The sequence below is a fragment of the Liolophura sinensis genome, chromosome 8 (assembly GCF_032854445.1).
Source record: "Liolophura sinensis isolate JHLJ2023 chromosome 8, CUHK_Ljap_v2, whole genome shotgun sequence".
Classification (NCBI taxonomy): Eukaryota; Metazoa; Mollusca; class Polyplacophora; order Chitonida; family Chitonidae; genus Liolophura; species Liolophura sinensis.
This window is the reverse complement of record NC_088302.1, coordinates 57,011,499-57,027,621: the sequence shown is the minus strand read 5'-3', so window position 1 is coordinate 57,027,621 and position 16,123 is coordinate 57,011,499. Positions and strand designations below refer to the sequence as shown.

General features: G+C 40.6%; 4 protein-coding genes across 5 annotated transcripts in view; 3 read left to right on the top strand and 1 right to left on the bottom strand.

Annotated features, from left to right (window-relative positions):
- Window positions 1-1,003, top strand: part of LOC135472259 (medium-chain acyl-CoA ligase ACSF2, mitochondrial-like) — a 33,062-nt gene extending 32,059 nt beyond the window's left edge. Inside the window, 2 exon segments of the mRNA XM_064751672.1 lie at window positions 402-459; window positions 462-1,003. Coding sequence (XP_064607742.1) covers window positions 402-459; window positions 462-538 — 135 coding nt within the window. The 3' untranslated portion in view covers window positions 539-1,003.
- A 2,889-nt stretch (window positions 1,004-3,892) lies between these two features.
- On the bottom strand, window positions 3,893-4,615 carry LOC135473708 (uncharacterized). The gene has a single exon (XM_064753574.1). It carries the CDS (start codon window positions 4,613-4,615, stop codon window positions 3,893-3,895), a length of 723 nt encoding a protein of 240 aa, XP_064609644.1.
- Window positions 4,616-8,261: 3,646 nt separating this feature from the next.
- LOC135473707 (polysialoglycoprotein-like) lies at window positions 8,262-9,392 on the top strand. Its single transcript, XM_064753573.1, has one exon. It carries the CDS (start codon window positions 8,262-8,264, stop codon window positions 9,390-9,392), a length of 1,131 nt encoding a protein of 376 aa, XP_064609643.1.
- Window positions 9,393-12,901: 3,509 nt separating this feature from the next.
- Window positions 12,902-16,123, top strand: part of LOC135472260 (glycine receptor subunit alpha-2-like) — an 85,842-nt gene continuing 82,620 nt past the window's right edge. For both annotated transcript variants that reach the window (XM_064751674.1, XM_064751673.1), the window contains exon 1: window positions 12,902-13,393. In XM_064751674.1, coding sequence (XP_064607744.1) covers window positions 13,311-13,393 — 83 coding nt within the window. In that variant the 5' untranslated portion in view covers window positions 12,902-13,310. The remainder of the gene's footprint in view (window positions 13,394-16,123) is intronic.

The window sequence follows — 16,123 nt, the reverse complement described above, 5'->3', positions numbered from 1 at the left end:
ACACATCCAACCCAAGCTTAACAAATACCCTAAATCTTCCAACATTTTCAACCACCAAAGCACTTTTTCAAGGTGAATTTTATATATGCATACAATTATTTTGAAAATGACACTAAAATGATATTTTGTGACAATTAAGATGGAAGCTTCATAGAACTTTGCATTTACACCCCATAATTCTCTCACGATGTTTCAAACTATTGGTTGCAGAGGTGGTTGAAAATGTTGAAGAATTAGGGCATTTTAGCCAATCACTGTAATGACGCTAAAACCCACGATGTGGCTATTGCTTTGTCCTATCTTGGAAGGGCAAGCTATTCAATCAAAATATACCATTCATGTCTGGAACACAAAGCTACTGGTATTTATGATTTACCATAAATTGAAGCCTCATGTTTCAGATGGCCAAGTTCAAGGTGCCTCGGTATGTCCTCTTTATGGACGGTTATCCTCTGACTGTGACGGAAAGGTACAGAAGTTCAAATTACGTGAGAGCGCTGTGACCGACTTGGGACTGGAGCATGTCAAGCCACACTAATAGAATAGGAGGGAACATAAAAGGCATGGTGAGCAGTGGTATGGTGAGCAGTGGCATGGTGAGCAGTGGCATGGTGAGCAGTGGTATGAACGTTCAGCCAGCCCTCTAACACTCACATTCTAAGCACTCTAGATTCAGGAATGTTTAAACAAGGAAGAATTTTTGTTGAGTTCTGAAAATCATGAAGTTAGCATCAGTAATTTAACCAGACCTGAAAAAGTAAAAATTCATTTAATTTACATCTGCATAAAATACATCTTTAAAAGAATAATTTTACTTGTGGTACATTTAAGTAGTACTAGAATTGTCATTGTGAAAGGGGAATTCTTTACAGTGGTTTTCATTTTGTATAATGCCACATGATACAGGTAAGCTCAGTGTTATTTGTCACACTCGGCCATGTTTTTAGAATTAGCCTACATGTACACATAAGTGTGTTGTCTGTGCACCCATCATTTTTTTTTTATTAACTTTATTATTATTATTTTTTTATTGTCTCTGGATTGATCTTAGGGTTACCAAACTCATGCGACGGGAAGATTTCTTTTGTTCACTTTTGATGACCTTGGTCATTTTTTCAAGGTCTTTGGGGTGATTATATTTCTTACATTTCGTGACAGGCTTGAGAACATGAAATGTCTTAACTCTTTAAGCAATTTTGCAAATTTGTATCCTAGGGTTAAGGTTTGGATTTCATTGACCTTGACCTATTTTGTCAAGATCAAGCACCTTTGCCCCATTACAATGAAGCTTTTGAGGGCTTCAAGCCAGCTTTACCAAACTTATACACATGTACACACAGGCATAGGGAAGATGTGCTTTGCACCGTGTTTTCTTCCATACCCCTGAGTTAAATCTCTCACTATATGATGGACGATGTCTCCACCTAACTAAATCTGTAGAAATACTCGCACTTCAGTTTCTACCTGTCATCCCTACCAGGAACATATACGTAGCAGTATAATTGTTAAAGGGCCAGGCACATGTGTATTTATAAATACAGAAATATGTGAGATTTCAATTTGGTCCATTGTGCAAAGATGGTATTTTGTAACTGTTTATGGATTGCTGGAAACATCTCATTGAGCACTGTTAGGTTACACATTTATTGTCAAGTGTAGCCGAAATTTTATTGTTATTTTCATCTCATTGGCTGGTTATAACCTTATTATATTGTTTATTATACCAAAAAAACACCTAAAGCTATGCGAATTGTAGCCATTCATAATCAAGAATTAAAATATGTTTTACAAGTTATATTCTATAACAAGAAATTGATAAAGATTTTAAAGTTTGCAAAACATGTTTATACAGTATTTGCTATTAATCAGGGCTATGCAATGTTGTTGATGTACAGGTGCTCAAATGTAGCAATAAAATAATGTACCAGTATCATTTATGTGTAACAATAAAATAATGGACCAGTATCATTTATGTATAACAATAATATGTTCATGTGTTTAATTATAAACTGTAATTAAAAGCAGGGCCTCCGTGGCCGATTTGATTAGGGCGCTAGTGCTGTGTAATCACCCAGGAACATCTTGTCAATGCGGTCGCTGTGAGTTCAAGTCCAGCTCATGCTGGCTTCCTCTCTAGCCGAACGTAAGAAGGTCTGGCAGCAACCTGCTGATGGTCCCCCAGGCACTGCCCAGTTTCCTCTCACCATAATGCTGGCCGCTGTTGTGTAAGTGAATTATTCTGGAGTACGACATAAACCCCAATCAAATAAATAAATAAATAAATAAATAAATAATGAAAAGCCGTGATACATTTACATGTTTATATTATGTCAGTATGAAATAACTGAAAGTTAGTCATGCTCATGTCTGTTTTTTGACATATCTTTTTATACATATTTGTTGCTATAAGTATGAAATTTTATCTTTATACCAAAAAGTCAGCTTGATTTGGTAATGATGGGATATAATGGTGCAAAAAGATCTTGCTGTGGTCAGAGTTAAATTCGCTTACGCGGTACTCAGCTGTGCTGATTTTAGTACAATATACCATTCCTCTTGACTGACTTTCCTACAACAGCAATGTTGTAAGATTTTATTCGAATTTAATGTTTTAATGACGTGACAATAATGATAATGACCTCGGAATTGTTGTGATGAAGTGTGTCAGTAACTAGCCAAAGGTTGGTGGTTCACTCCAGGTAATCTGGTTTCCTCAACCTATGATGTGGATAGTGGTCGCCTACATACAATACTGTTGATTAAGTCAATCCACCCTGGGAGTGTCGTGGAGGTTTTTATGTGAGGCCACGATCTTACTATGCCTATAGGACGGTAATGTACACATCTGTCACATGATCTGTTAGGGAGGTAACCACTGAACCTGTCAATATCAGTATATTTATAAACCATGCAAAAAGATGGAATAAGACATGTTCTTATAGAAAATATGTTTGTTTAGTAATATGTGTCCAGAACACTGTGTGTATACTCAGCATTATCTCTTACTGTTTTGTCAAGATGTGTGGTTTCTGATTCTTGAAATCTTGTATCCTTCATGGTTACTGCATCTGTATATCGCCTAAAGAGCTGCCCTTTACTTCTGTCCTGAAGAAAATGATTAAAAATTACTTGGTTTGGTGTACATGAAGGGAGTCTTAAAACTTTCACAAACATTCTTAGGGCGATTTCATTGTATTCCAAAAAAAAAAAAAAAGATTATCAGTCATTCTCATATGTCATATTTTTTATGATTTGTCTTTATACTAGAAATGTTGTCTAAATCAAAGTTAACAAATAAAATAGGACCTTTTGGCGTGTAGCTTATGTTTTTACCACTGAATAACTAACCTGGCTATTATATAAACTATTTCCAGTCTGGTATGCTACATAACTGTTTATTAATTAAACGATAAATGCATATAGCTGATGATTGTATCTGGATATGCCGACCTGTTTCTATACCAGGGCTTTCATTATACATCCTGGGTGAAAGGCTACCCTGGAAAAGCAGCCAGCTACCAGGTAGAGAGTTAAATGAAGTAAAATAAGTGCTGTGGTCAAAGCAGATGGCTACCTGCTCAAGTAGCGGGCTGCAGATGGTTACCTGCGCAAGTAGCAGGCCGCACATACTTGTAGCTGGTAAGTGCCTTCTAACAAACCCACTGTAAATTGATATCATTGGGTGTAATGCGCCTTGTTCGCCAGTGTGATAAGTGTGATTTTACAACCTGTCCATTGTTCCGGCTAACTTGGCCACACCCTGTGGTTATTAATAATGTTAATAATGTAGCCAATCATTAGTTATCAGTGTGATATGAATCTATAACCAGTCATTAGTTATCAGTGTGATATGAATCTATAACCAGTCATTAGTTATCAGTTTGATATGAATCTATAACCAGTCATGAGTTATCAGTGTGATATACGTGTGATCATTTTTTGGTGAGTGGTGATCCTTGGTGGGAGAGTGGTGATCCTTGGTGGGGGAGTGGTGACCCTTGGTGGGGGAGTGGTTATTGTTGGTGTGGTGATCCTTGGTGGGGGAATGGTGATCTTTGGTGATCCTTGGTGGGGGAGTGGTGATCCTTGGTGGGGGAGTGGTGATCCTTGGTGGATGAGGGGTGATCCTTGGTGGGGGAGTGGTGATCCTTGGGGGATGAGTGGTGATCCTTGGTGGGGGAGTGGTGATCCTTGGGGGATGAGTGGTGATCCTTGGTGGGGGAGTGGTGATCCTTGGTGGGAGAGTGGTGATCCTTGGTGGGGGAGTGGTGATCCTTGGGGGTGAGTGGTGATCCTTGGTGGGGGAGTGGTGATCCTTGGGGGATGAGTGGTGATCCTTGGTGGGGGAGTGGTGATCCTTGGTGGGGGAGTGGTGATCCTTGGGGGATGAGTGGTGATCCTTGGTGGGGGAGTGGTGATCCTTGGTGGGGGAGTGGTGATCTTTGGGGGATGAGGGGTGATCCTTGGTGGGGGAGTGGTGATCCTCGGGGGATGAGTGGTGATCCTTGGTGAGGGAGTGGTGATCCTTGGTGGGGGAGTGGTAATCCTTGGGGGATGAGAGGTGATCCTTGGTGAGGGAGTGGTGATCCTTTACACATGCAACTTCAGCAAACATTTATGGTTGCAAAGTAATTAACTTGTTCATGTGCAATACTTAATTCACTGCTCAAAGAAAACGAACATTCTTCCTTTGTCGCTCTTATTTTTCCCTCCAATCCTTTCAGCGATTATGATTCTGCATTTGACATTTTGCGCACGCTTAGATCTTTTGAACTCGTAATAGAGTTGGTACTTTGACTGCACCAAAACGGCGTATATACGCCTATTGTTGAAAGAATATGAAGAAAAGGCTGGCTTTGATTGATGGCAGCAAACATGTGATAACATGAAAGTACCGCGCGAACTATGTTAGTGTAATGGTATGCAAATTGCTGTTGGTTTTTTGCACCTGTTTCGGGACTTCTTACGCTTGCTAGATGTGAATTTCGCGTGTTTGTTCCTCATAAATTTCTAATCTATGGTTATTAGGATCGTCGAGCGTTATGACCTCGAGCCAATATTGTAGGTCTTAATTACACCACGTGGCCTGTTTCGTATTGCCAGTTATGAAATACACCACAAAGGCCTTTTATGTAAAATGTGTAGCGATATTTAGATTAATGAAGAACCAGTCAGCCGCTATCCATTATTTGTCAGAAATTAATTAAACAATTTGCTGTATAAAATTTGAAGGCCGACAATGCGATTGTTGGTCACACCCTACGGTGTAGACATGTATCAATCTTGTGAACATAAACCTTGACATTTCAATCCGACAAGGTTTGGATAATCTAAGGAGCTGAACGTTTTCTTAATTGTTAAATCGAGGACTATTAGCATTGCTTCCACATGTATCACTATTGGTTCAGTAGTGAAAAAAACGGCTCTTTCTTGTTCTGAATTGGTGTTCTGTTTTGTTCCAAACATCAGGCCCACACAAGCATATGCACTTTAAGCTAACTGTGCACCAGGATAGCCTGCTTACCTGTTTAATTAGGTCAGTATTAGGACATTTATTATACATCATTTATGAGACGTGGTAATTTGCAATTTGTACTCATTCCCATTGTGTTACTTTAATGGCAATGTACACTTTGATATTTTGGATATATTGCCACGTTACATTATGGCGATGTACACTGAGCCATGTTAAGCAGCCACGTTACGTTATGTCAGTGGATAGCCACGTTACCTTATGATGAAGTACACAGAGCCATTTTGGATAGCCATGTTACGTTCTATCATTGTACTCTTTGCCATTTTGGATATCTAAGTTACGTTATGGTGATGTACACTATGTCATGTTAAGCAGCCACGTTACGTTATGTCAGTGTAGTCTGTACCATTTTGGATGGCCACGTTACGTTATGGCGATGTACACTTTGCCATTTTGGATGGCCACGTTACGTTATGGCGATGTACACTTTGCCATTTTGGATGGCCACGTTACGTTATGGCGATGTACACTTTGCCATTTTGGATGGCCACGTTACGTTTTGCCGATGTGTTTTGGATGGCGACGTTACGTTGTGGCGATGTACACTTTGCCATGTTAAACAGCCACATTACGTTATGTCAGTGTAGTCTGTGCCATTTTGGATATCCACGTTACGTTATGTCAGTGTTCTCTGTGCCATTTTGAATATCCACGGTACGTTATGTCAATGTACTCTGTGCCATTTTGGATATCCACGTTATGGCAATGGACCTGTACACATGGTGATTTTGGGCAGCCACATACTAGTAAGCTTCTTCACAGCTTGACGTTTCACTTTAGTGCCACACTTATTACTTCGTTATGGCGATGTACTTTAGTGCCACACTTATTACTTCGTTATGGCGACACACTTTAGTGCCACACTTATTACTCCGTTATGGCTATGTACTTTAGTGCCACTCTTATTACTTCAAAATGTAATAAACTGGATACATTTTGTCCATGTCAGTTTCAGTGTCAGCGTATGTTGCTAAATTTTCTAGATACATCAGTCTTAAGTCAGTCCAAGCAGTTTTAATTATGCGTGGTATTAATTCAGGGAAAGCTCGCCAGTCACCATACTTATCACGTGAAGCTATACTTCTCTATTATATTGTCTGAAACAGTGCTAATATTACATTCTGTGATATCTCCTTACACGCTCAGCCACCAATCTTATCAGGTGAACTTTGTCTCTGTTTGTTTCTTATATCTCCCGCCATGGAAAAGACCGCTGAAAAGCGATCTATGGTGTTGGCATATATGTTTAATGGTGTGAAATTTATTGACGGCCGTAAAAATATAGCTACCAAAATTACCTTTAGTTAGTGGCACGTAACAACACAAACTGTACACATTGAAATGCTGTACATTAGTATTACTACAAGGAAAATGCTGCTAGAATACTTTTTCTTAATCATGATGTTAAACTCCATAAGCCTGGCCTCGGGTGACGTCATAATTATTAACAAAAACATGTAGCATGCTGGAGAATGGGGATGGGGAGTAATTTGTTTTACATTAGCTGCACTAACATCCGGAACTCCACGAAATAACACAGCTTGCAGTACTGTCACAGGGAACAGACTAACTCTATCGATTAGATCACATTGTACAAGAGATAAAACAAAATTCGTTTATGAAGGTTATATAATATTAAAACGCACCAACATTATTATATATGGCGGTGTGAAAAACAGAGTTTAGATCAAAGTAGATAGGAATTTTGGTAACTGGTGTCGCTTTCGTCAAAAAATATTGAACTCCGCCCAATACCCAACATATTAATGCTGCACATACGTGTATCAATTTGCGCTTTTTTGAGCAGACAACTTTGGTTGTTAGTTAGAACCGGAGTCGTCTCCCTTTCTGCACGATTCTCGTCATAGGACTAGTCACAAAATTCATTTTGTTTATTTTTATAGCTGAAGGAACACGATAAATTGGAACAATCTAAGTAAAACTCGTTCAGATGTTCGTGCAAAGAATAATGATAGACATATTTAGTACCTAATACCGGTGAAATCTCACGAGGCATGGTTATAAACTTTGCTAAATCACAAGACATATTTCAAAACGTTATTGTATTGTATATCACCAACTTTATGAAGGCCGATTTCGATTCGACGAAGGCTATAGAACGGCCAACAACAGATCGTGTTATCTTACAGTGTCATCATTTGTTACTGGCTTGTGAGAACGGGGACCTGAAACGGAACTGTGCGGCTTATAGTTAGAAACAGAGAACTTATACAGGGCAAGTCGCTGGTCAAGAACTCGCCTGATGAAGAGCGCCCGCTAATGACCTGGTCATGTTATATTTACCTGTGGTAAGTAAGAGAGTTCTTGGCCACTAATTGGTATCTATAGACAACCAGGTAACAACCTTACACAGCTGTCAATGTAGGAAACACAGAATAACGCCATGAAATGGAAGTCACACGGGGCTAGGCAATAACGGTTTATTTATTTATTTATTTGAGAGTTGTTTAACGGCACAGGCCAACTCAAAGAATTCTTCACTTATACTATGGTGCTCAGTTTCATGGATGGAAAAAAAACCCAGAGTACCTTGGCAAGTTACCGACGAACTTTTCCACGTGCAAAGTATTGATATGGACACCCTACATATTCATTCGGTGGAAGTTGTTAGCAAGGCCCCACAAGGATTGAGAGCGGGAAATTTCCTGCCCAAAACCCCACAAGGATTGAGAGCGGGAAATTCTCTGCCCAAGGCCCCACAAGGATGGAGAGCCGGAAATTCCCTGCCCAAGGCCCCACAAGGATTGAGAGCGGGAAATTCCCTGCCCAAGACCCCACAGGCAGTGAGAGCGGGAAATTCCCTGCCCAAGACCCCACAAGGCTTGAGAGCGGGAAATTCCCTGCCCAAGACCTCACAAGGACTGAGAGCGGGAAATTCCCTGCCCAAGACCTCACAAGGACTGAGAGCGGGAAATTCCCTGCTCAAGAACCCACAAGGATTGAGAGCGGGAAATTCCCTGCCCAAGACCTCACAAGGACTGAGAGCGGGAAATTCCCTGCCCAAGACCTCACAAGGACTGAGAGCGGGAAATTCCCTGCTCAAGAACCCACAAGGATTGAGAGCGGGAAATTCCCTGCCCAAGACCTCACAAGGACTGAGAGCGGGAAATTCCCTGCCCATGACCCCACAAGGATAGAGAGCGAGAAATTCCCTGCCCAAGACCCCACAAGGATTAAGAGCGGGAAATTCCCTGCCCAAGTCCCCACAAGGATTGAGAGCGGGAAATTCCCTGCCCAAGACCCCACAGGCAGTGAGAGCGGGAAATCCCCTGCCCAAGACCCCACAAGGCTTGAGAGCGGGAAATTCCCTGCCCAAGACCTCACAAGGACTGAGAGCGGGAAATTCCCTGCCCAAGACCTCACAAGGACTGAGAGCGGGAAATTCCCTGCTCAAGAACCCACAAGGACTGAGAGCGGGAAATTCCCTGCCCAAGGCCCCACAAGGATGGAGAGCGGGAAATTCCCTGCCCAAGACCCCACAAGGATTAAGAGCGGGAAATTCCCTGCCCAAGACCCCACAAGGATTGAGAGCGGGAAATTCCCTGCCCAAGGCCCCACAAGGATTGAGAGCGGGAAATTCCCTGCCCAAGGCCCCACAGGCAGTGAGAGCGGGAAATTCCCTGCCCAAGGCCCCAAAGGGATTGAGGGCGGGAAATTCCCTGCCCAAGACCCCACAGGCAGTGAGAGCGGGAAATTCCCTGCCCAAGACCTCACAATGACTGAGAGCGGGAAATTCCCTGCCCAAGACCCCACCGGTAGTGAGAGCGGGAAATTCCCTGCCCAAGACCCCACAGGCACTGAGAGCGGGAAATCTACAAATTCCCTATTCAAGTAGTGAGGCCGGAAGAATATCTTTTATTTATCATCCAACATCCGGTTGTATATGAAAGTGTTATTAAGTCCGTGTTGAATTGGTCGCCATCTTGATCAGCTGCCACATATTTTGGTAGTACTGGAGCGATTCAAATATAACTGTAGCCAAATCCTGCTTTATGACTATTTGTGAGCCACAAATTCACAGAAAACGGTTTTAAACTATTGTAGAACTATAGGAATTCAAGTCTTTGTTATATTGGTACCTTACATGTAAGTTAGTCAGGCAGATGTAAGGTTAGGGAAAGTATAAAATGGTCAGTGCAATTGTTGTGTGGGATTACATTCAACAAAGCCAGTGGGTTGGTGGCGATCATATTTTACAATGAAAAGAAAACACAAAAATCGAACGCACAAACGGCTGGAATATTGTACGGTAAGAAGGCCAAGTTTCTCAGTTTCTTTCACATATATCCAACGCTTAAGGCAGCAGCAAGCATTAAGGAAAATAATACTGACCACAATGGGGAACCATCAGGTATACAAAGAAATAAGTGAATTATTTTGTTGGTTCAGTAAGCAGAGGAAGGCTTGTAATGGAACCCGTGGCGGATAGTTTAAATCCTACTAGGACGACAGAGTAGGTGTTAATTCGGTAGCAGACGGTTTTCGACAAATGAAGCGGAAATAAGCTTCTGACCATCAGAGTGGTCATACAAACTACCGCCACAATGACCACTGTGTCTGTGTCCACACCTTTACTTACCCTCAACCTATATGTCTTCAACAGTCTCTAACTTTGGTCTACACTGTATAGCAACCCCCAGTGCATGACACCGAAGCTCAGCTACCGTCGCTCGTAAAAGATGCAAATTTGATAAGACTTTTGTTGGGCCAGAAATTGTCGATTCTGTTACAGGTGGGAGACTCTTTTAGCACCGGGTCAGACTTTTGTTTGGTCAGAAATTGTCGATTCTGTTACAGGTGGGAGACTCTTTAACACCGAGTTAGTCTACATTCACTCAGCGTAACTTTCTCTTTATCCCCCAGTCTTGTTCCCCTGTGGATCACGCCTTTTCTCGCCTGTCGCGTGATAACGTGTTGATAACGTCTCTTACCGCGCTACCTGACCAGCGATGGTATAAGCCAATTATTAGCATGCCTATCGCCTTCAACGCATACTAAGGTATTCCGGTAATGTCGGTTCGGCAAATAGGTATGTTTTCACTTTTCTGAAAATCCTACTTATAATTATTTTTATCACGTAACAGGGTAAAACAAAGTTTGACCATTGTCTTAACCTGAAGTTGACCAAACCTGAAGTGCACAGGTAGTGTATTATCCTGTATTTACATATGTACTCCGGCCAAAGTAATTTTCACTGGGGGACTTCTGTGTTCGTTACACTCTGAATTTAATATCCTTCTGTTGGTTTCCTTGTCTCTTTTTACCTCGGTTTCCCTTGTCAGAGAAACACCTCAGTAAATCATGTGTAAGCGCCTCAGTACAGATCTCACAGAAGGCCTACCGCTCGTATTACACGTCAATACAGTAGCCTTACATTGAGCTCTAATGGCACACTAATGTTCACTCATTAACACATCCAGAAGGGCTCCTAACAACATTGATTATGGCACTACGTCTTACAGGCTTTAGCGATCAGCTTGTAGAATACACAGTAGCTTTATTGTTCTTTGCACCGCAGTTACTTTGTATTTTGATATAATTGCATAAACTCATATCTGTTTATGTGATTAAATGAGAAAGCCCAAGAACGCGTTGGGTGTATTCTGTAGCTGATGGCCAGATCTTGCGTCATCCATCTTCTTACCATCGACCTGTGTGTTGCAGATTTTCCACCGAAAACTTTTGTGTATTCTCATGGTGTAGGCCTATACTTAGTACTCAACTGTGTCCTGACAAGAATTAATGCAGCAGAAGTTATTCTGGATATTTACATGTGTTCCTTCTTGTTAACTTAAAACTTTATAAAAGGATGATTTTTTCACTTGTCTGAGCTGAACTAGCACTTATCTAATTATAAAGACGATATCTGCTGGGCATTATTACAAAGTGCCTTCTTCATTTACGTTTTTGAGAGTATCTAATTTAGTTTTCACCGGAATTACCTATTATTGTTGACCAGTTTGATTGTGCCATTAGTGGGTCATCGTTAGAATGTCTTGAAACGATAATAAAACTCAGTATAAAACCTCCTGAAAAGCGAGTGCCTGCGACAAAAACTTAAAGCTGATTTGCCGAAGGCAATCGAGGTATAATTATAATTTACAAATCTATTTTTCTACAACGTTTTATGTCAAATAGTGATTTAGACCCAGTCTGTATTGTTTAAAATCCATGTTCGCCATATGGAGCAAAATAATGCTTTGTCATTAAATGATAACGATTGCTTGAATCAGATAGTGAATACAGCATGGGGTGTACGAGAGACTCTCATTTCTGTCATGCCATTCTGACTTCTTCGTTCCCTCTTAGTTGTCGCTGGCGTAGTTGTGTTTCTGGCTATGTCATTGATTCCACTAATATGCTCCATGTATACACTAGTACAGTAACGGGATTAAACGGTTCTTCTCGGAGACCTGTTCGGTTCTCTTGTACAGGATCCCGGCGCATAACACGGCTATGGATTTTTCCAGATGCGAACCGAGAACGTGCCGCATACAAGGCACCCAAAATCGCACCCACTGGTTTTAATCATCCAAAGACAAATGACTGGTTATCGACGAAGGCGTTGTCATATAGCGCTGTATTCGCTTCTCATCAGTTACAGTTTGACCTCGAGGGTTCTGAGGAGATACATCCGGTGTACCTAGCCGATCACGACTTGGTTATGTTCTCTATTACAACTAACCCAAAACCTCCTACTATTTGTATTGATCATGCTGGCTGTGTGAAAGTTGAGCCGCTTAAAATCCCTTCTCTGCTCTGGTGTAATTAACACTGCTACCGACCACCAATGATCATGAGGCCGTGAGTAAAGATATTGTAAACTTTCTTACGAGCTGACCTGACAACAAGCCTCATCATCTTGGTATTAATAAGCTTCTCCGACAGCTCGACGGACTATTGCCAGTGTTGCTGTTCAACACACATAGATACATCTTGGCTTCTCTAACTTTCCCCACACAGCAACCGTTAACCATGCCTTGTTGCTGTTACTATAACTGTTCTGTTATCCAGATTCCTGGCTAATACTAGGTTGGATACCCCTGTAGATAAGACGCTGAGGGAGCTTATGAACGGTCATATACACTTTTGTTTTGTCTGTGTCGACGACAAGCCTTTATTATGAGCAATCTGCTCCAATCAGTGCCTGCAGAGAAATTTATTAATGCGATATTGGACGTGTCGGGAGAAACTTTAAATTAATTAGGCTTGATGGAAAAAGCATCTGTATGTAGTGGGTGTTTGGTCTTGTCACAAGTTCTTGGTTGTGTTGTCCACAGCCCTGGTGAGCGCACAACTCAATATGCTAAACGTCAGATCTATAGACTTGCCGACTTTGTTGATTTTGTTCGCGCCACGGACTCTGGAACGCAAACCCTGACTGTATTTTAGGGACGAACTATCGGCGATTGCGGAGTACGACCGTGTAGAGAGCGGAGCGTGTCAGTCAGTCGAGATTCGCTTGGATTCCAGGGAAGTCACATGTCTAACACAGATGTGCGACCAGCATGGCCTTAATGCCAGCATATATCACAGCGGTGTATGAATTTTTACCTAATTCGCCAATTTTCTTTGGGGAATACCGTGTACCCAGTTTGACTACCAAATAGACAATGGATGTAATTAGATGTAATTTCATTGGCGTTGAAGGGTGAGGCTTGGCGTGGCGCCTCAGCTAGAGGTTTACCCATTACTGGTGATCTGGAGTGAAACGTTCCATGGGAGTACAAGAGCGGAGCGCACCCGTCTAGCCATGCCTGTCAACATGTACGCTTACCTGCTTCTGCTCGTCACCACTTTAGTGCCCCTAATGGTAGACTCGGCAAGTCAAACGAGGTAAGTGCCATTTATTTCTCGTAACTCGAAGACTTCAGTATGTGACCTGAACTGTCTTGACACAATGCCCAATTTCTCAGGTACGATTACATTACACAAAAGTTGGCCCCTGACTTAGGTTTCTTTTGTTATGTAGGTGACGTAATGGCTTACCTGGCTTACGCTGGTAGATACCAGGGCACACTGTAATACCACCACACCACCCAGTTGTATTGATTGCTGGTCAAATGGTCACTTATTGTCCAGTGTGTTTTGTTCTTCTCTCATGAGCCGATGGAATCAGGGTGGATAATAGTTGTCCATTAACACAAACCTGAAGAAAAATGACTTTTCCGGTATAGTCATTATTCCTTATCGTTATTTTTTCTAGATTAAACAACAATTTTTGTTTTAATAAATTTAGACGATTTGTTGTTATAATCCTCACAACCAGCCGTCATTTGCTGTCATTTTAAAGAAACAAATCATTTTTATCCAAGTTATTGCCTTGTCCGCATATCTGTCTCAGATAAACGCGAACTTCGGCTCCAGTGTTGATTGACGTTTACCAAATACTGTTTGGCAAACATTATGACAAACTTCATTATTTGGTTGTCAAAGTAAATAGTGTTGCTTTATTGAAAGACTTTTTATTCCACGATATTTTGTCAAAATATTTCAGACATATATCGATTATTTTTTAACACGCCACATTGTTTGCAGCTTAAAATTCTGGTAATACATTCCTATTGTTTTACGCTCACATAATGTTGACTTCCTAACTTCGGCTATGGACCTCACATAATGTTGACTTCCTAACTTCGGTTATGGCCCTCACATAATGTTGACTTCCTAACTTCGGTTATGGCCCTCACATAATGTTGACTTCCTAACTTCGGTTATGGACCTCACATAATGTTGACTTCCTAACTTCGGTTATGGACCTCACATAATGTTGACTTCCTAACTTTGGTTATGGACTCTTTGTACTTGCGCATAAATGAACATTTGGTAAATGTAGTTACCATTCGTCAACATCATAATAAACAAAACAGGATTGTTGCAAAAAGTGTCAGATTGTATCACGCAGTCTGTTTGAAAGGTTACAATGAAGTCTTATATATCAATGTATGCGAAGTAGTGAAATAGAGAAGACGTTTAAGTCCAGTTATACGAAAGGAAAATCTGAGTACTAAACATCAATAAAACTGGAAAGTTTGTTAGCAATTCTTCTTTGGACTTATTTTTATAGTCGAGATAGAGTCGATCTGTGATAGAGGAACTAAAAACTTTAGTTACAATTTCAATCTTTGTAAAATAGATATAACGGAAAATAAATCTTTATTGAGAATTTTGATCTTTTTTTATAAATTTAAATTTTAAAAAATACTTTGAAAATCGTATGCGTTCTCATCTTTTCGGAGCCTGGTGTAGTAATTCTGTGTTTTCAGAGTTAGTGAGTGAATTGGCAATGACTGTCCTGCTTCGTATCTGCTATTAAACTTGTATATAAAATATGAATGGAGCCATCCTGCTGACTTGATTAACAGCTGTATTTACATTTTACTGGGAATTTTAACTGTAGTTTTTTCATGAAAATGGAATAAAGGATCCACCGAAGTATAAACCAGCCTGATAGTTTAGCTTTCGGTGTGAACGTTATTCGCGGTTTCACAACAAATTCAGGAATCTCTTGTGCAGGAGAGTTTACAGATAAGTCTACAATCTGTATGTCGCTTGTTTCTTTCTCGAAACTATTCTGCCTGTATACTTTTGTTTTGGAAATACATATTTCAAAGATAAATCGTTCAGTGAGATTTGGCGTTTGAAATGTTCTGCAAGAAATGAGTACTAGAATGAAGCATTTGGTTTACTAATGTACCTCTTAGTAAGAATATTAAGATTTTAAAATGCTAGACTTGTTTGTTGAATTTATAAATCTCATGTGCACGCATTTAATGCTATTTTCAATTCAGCTAATCGCTCTTCGAATAGAAATAATTACTGATAATTATCATAATTCATTTTTCCTTCGAAAATATGTACATATACATTTGTATACATTTAGTATATATGTTGTAATTCACACATGCTGATATCACGGGTGGTGATGTTTTATTCCCAATTAATATGAGCCCCGGCAAAACTTAAACTCTCTTATTTTTACGAGGGCGGAGGCACTATGTACTATGTACATTTACGCACGCGAATGACAGACACTGTTTAGACCACAGTTCATTTTGGGAGATAAAAGGCTCCCGTCTGACAGTAAATTTACAGCCACTTCTGTAAAGGTACAACATTGCGGTTTATTTTTGTGCAGTCAAAGTGCCGTATAAGGTACAACATTGCGGTTTGCTTTTGTGCAGACAAAGTGCCGTATAAGGTACAACATTGCGGTTTGCTTTTTGTGCAGTTAAAGTGCCGTATAAGGTACAACCTTGGGGTTTGCTTTTTGTGCAGTTAAAGTGCCGTATAAGGTACAACATTGCGGTTTGCTTTTTGTGCAGTTAAAGTGCCGTAAAGGTACGACATTGCCTTTTGTTTTTTTATGTGCAGTGAAAGTGCCGTAAATGTACAACATTGTTTGTTTTTGTGCAGTGAAAAGTGCTGTATAAAGTACAACATTGCGATTTGCTTTTTGTGCAGATAAAGTGCCGTAAATGTACAACATTTCGGTTTGTTTTTGTGCAGTTAAAGTACCGTAAAGGTACAACATTGCCGTTTGTTTTTTATGTGCAGTGAAAGTGC